The sequence below is a fragment of the Arachis ipaensis genome, chromosome B10, assembly GCF_000816755.2.
Source record: "Arachis ipaensis cultivar K30076 chromosome B10, Araip1.1, whole genome shotgun sequence".
Taxonomy (NCBI): domain Eukaryota; kingdom Viridiplantae; phylum Streptophyta; class Magnoliopsida; order Fabales; family Fabaceae; genus Arachis; species Arachis ipaensis.
This window is the reverse complement of record NC_029794.2, coordinates 20,731,683-20,734,655: the sequence shown is the minus strand read 5'-3', so window position 1 is coordinate 20,734,655 and position 2,973 is coordinate 20,731,683. Positions and strand designations below refer to the sequence as shown.

Below are 2,973 nucleotides of genomic sequence, written 5' to 3'. Positions count from 1 at the left end.
TTCCTTTCTTTCATGGAAAAAGGGAAAACCGTGTTTGTGTGCTGCTGCTGCTGCTGCTGGGTTTTGGGGGAAAGGGTAGCTAGGTTAGGGTTTTCCCAATTTGGGAATTAGGGTTTATGCGAAATTAGGTTTAAGGGTAAATTTGTAATTTCAAATGAAAATAGGGATAGTATAGTAATTAGAAATAAATTTCAATTCAACAATAATAATATATAAAATACTATTTGTTCATCCATTTCACAAACTATTTTCAATAAAATGTTCAAATCCAAAAATTGGAAATAATATAATTAATTTTTTTATTTTCCAAAACAACAGTATTAGTATTTAATAATAATTAGAAATAATATAATTAATTTCTCTATTTTCCAAAACAGTAGTATTAACATATTAAAAATATTAATTATTTAGTCCAAATCATATAAAATTATTATTATTTCATAACTACCAACTTTATGATTTAAATATAAAAAATAATCTAATAATTAAAATTGGATAATAATCTTAAATTATTTCAAATTCAATTAATCAAAACTTGCTTTAATTATCTTTAATAAAATATTTTCTGAAATTAAGACTATAAATAACTATATGATTTGAGACTTGATTATAATAAGACTTTTTAAAAATTTTGGGTCTTACAATTTTACTGTTGCAAGTTTGATTATTGTGATGACTAATCATTTAGTTAGAAAAATATGCAAATCAATATGTATAATACCACTACAAGAAAATTCTGTCTACCGTTGGATTTAGCGTCGCAAGTTAGAAAAAGATTTACCAGCGGATTCGGCAATAAATTTGTCGAACAAAACATTTAGCAGAGGATTCGATTTTCCGACGATAAATTTGCTAGTAATAGTTGGAGAGAAAAAAGAAAAATTGGTGCAATAATTACCGTTGGATTTAGGATCAGAATTTTCTTACGGTAAACCTAATTAGTGGAATGCTACATTTTGGTCACTAGTTGTTTCGTTACTGGCAGATAAATCCGCCAGTAAATTCGACAGTAATTTTGCCCTAAAATCGAACCGAAAACCTCTCCCCCCTCTCTCACTCTCTCACTCTCTCTCTCTAACCCTCTCGTCTCTCCCATCTCTGGCAGCCCTCTCTCCCCCTCATTTCGAATTATACTCTCTCTCTCTCTCATTATATGTTGATTAGCTTTTGTTGGATAAGAGCTAAGTAATTCCAATAGGTCCATATAAAATTGTATTTGAGAATGAAAATGTTGAAATATATAGTGAATAACAACAAATGCTCATGCTTTTGGATGTTTGTTGCAATTTGTTTTCTTTTCTAAACTCAGCTAACAAACATTTATAATTTGTTAAGTGTAATGCTATGTAAGTTTGTTTAAAAATCAAATCAGCTGAATAATGTACGTTTCTTTGATACTATCGATTTAGGAACACCATGAGAATATGATATACTTGGTGATGCTTGATCATGTTGATTATTGCTTCGCTTATTGCACTTGCTTTGATATACTTCTTTGTTTGTCATTGATCGTTCCACTTCACAAACACTCGATTATCATGTCTGAATGTCGTTATACTTCTTGTTGACTTCTTTGTTTGTTTTAATTTGAGAATATTCTTTGTTTTCCTTTATATTGTTTTTGTAACATATGTGTTTATTTTCCAGTTCTTTGCAGACATGACGATAAGAAGAGGTGTCACAAATCGGTCTTGTGGTCAAGGTAGAGAGATGGTGTCTACTGATACCCCTGGGACTTCTCGGTCATTGCCTTCTACTCTGACTACCCCTGGGATGTCACAGGCAATGGGGTCACATGATCAGCCGTTCATCATAGTCCCTAACCCCAACTATGTGGCTCCTCCTGCTGCACCACTCCCGCCACCAAGAAGTCGTCCAGCTGCTTCACCAAAGTAGACTCCTCCACCACTTCCATCCACTCATCAGTCCATGACTTCGACGACGATGACACCTCCGGTGACAGATACTGTACGGATGACAATTTGGCCTGGTAGTTTGACAGCGTGAGTACTATTTTAATGTCTTTTAAATGCAATGTAGTTAGTTTACTTTAGTTAGATTCAATTTTCTGATTTTAGTGGATTTAGGTTATTAAGATAGGTTCGATTTGGGTTAGTAAGTTTGAACTGCAAAAAAGTGTTTGAGAATTCCTAATTGTTGATGGATATTACTGCTAATTTTGTGATGTATATTGCCATAATGGTTTGTTTGTGAATTGTTTATGGATAGAGTTTCAGACACCTTCAAATTATAGATGAAACTCTACTGAAATTTCTAAAAATTCTAAATATAATTGAAGTTTAAATTCGACTTAAACTACTAATCTTAAGTTTTTCATTGATAGGTTTGCGCCAAATAACAATGCATGTACATAGAAGTGTACCAATATAATTAAGTTAATGTATAACTATTCATGATCGAACTGCAAAAAACCAAAAAGCAATGGTTTTAGAAATAAACAGTGAAAATTCAACATATTAAAATTTTAACTAATTTATATCTTCTATTTTGTTTAATACAGTATACTGCCATTAACTAGGAGTGGGCAGCTCAATATTTCATGTTTTTATTCTTTATTTTATCAAAAGAATCATCGTTTTGTTTGTTTGGAATACAACAAATTAGTTTGTGTCCTTGAATAATATATGCAGTGGCGGTGACGTGCATGCATCAGCCAACCTGTCACTGTGGTAAAGAAAATCAATAAGTTTCGTTTATTACAAATGAAAATAATTATGACGAAAATGATATTTAGCGACGTGTAGTGACACAATATACACGTTCATTAGTCAATCACTTTCGTTTCGTAATACAACCTAAATACCTAATAAATAAATTTGAGAGGAGATTGAATATAACAATTAAAAAACTTTTGTCGCATTAAACAGGATTGACAAGGAGAATGATAGGCAGTCAATACTTTTAGTAAAAAAATAAAAAATATTCATTATATATATATATATATATATATTT

At 31.1% G+C, this 2,973-nt stretch overlaps 1 protein-coding gene across 1 annotated transcript in view; it reads left to right on the top strand.

The window, feature by feature from the left end:
- The window catches only part of LOC107620319 (zinc finger MYM-type protein 1-like), an 18,939-nt gene continuing 17,910 nt past the window's right edge, over positions 1,945–2,973 (top strand). The window contains exon 1 of the mRNA XM_016322497.1: positions 1,945–1,990. Coding sequence (XP_016177983.1) covers positions 1,945–1,990 — 46 coding nt within the window. The remainder of the gene's footprint in view (positions 1,991–2,973) is intronic.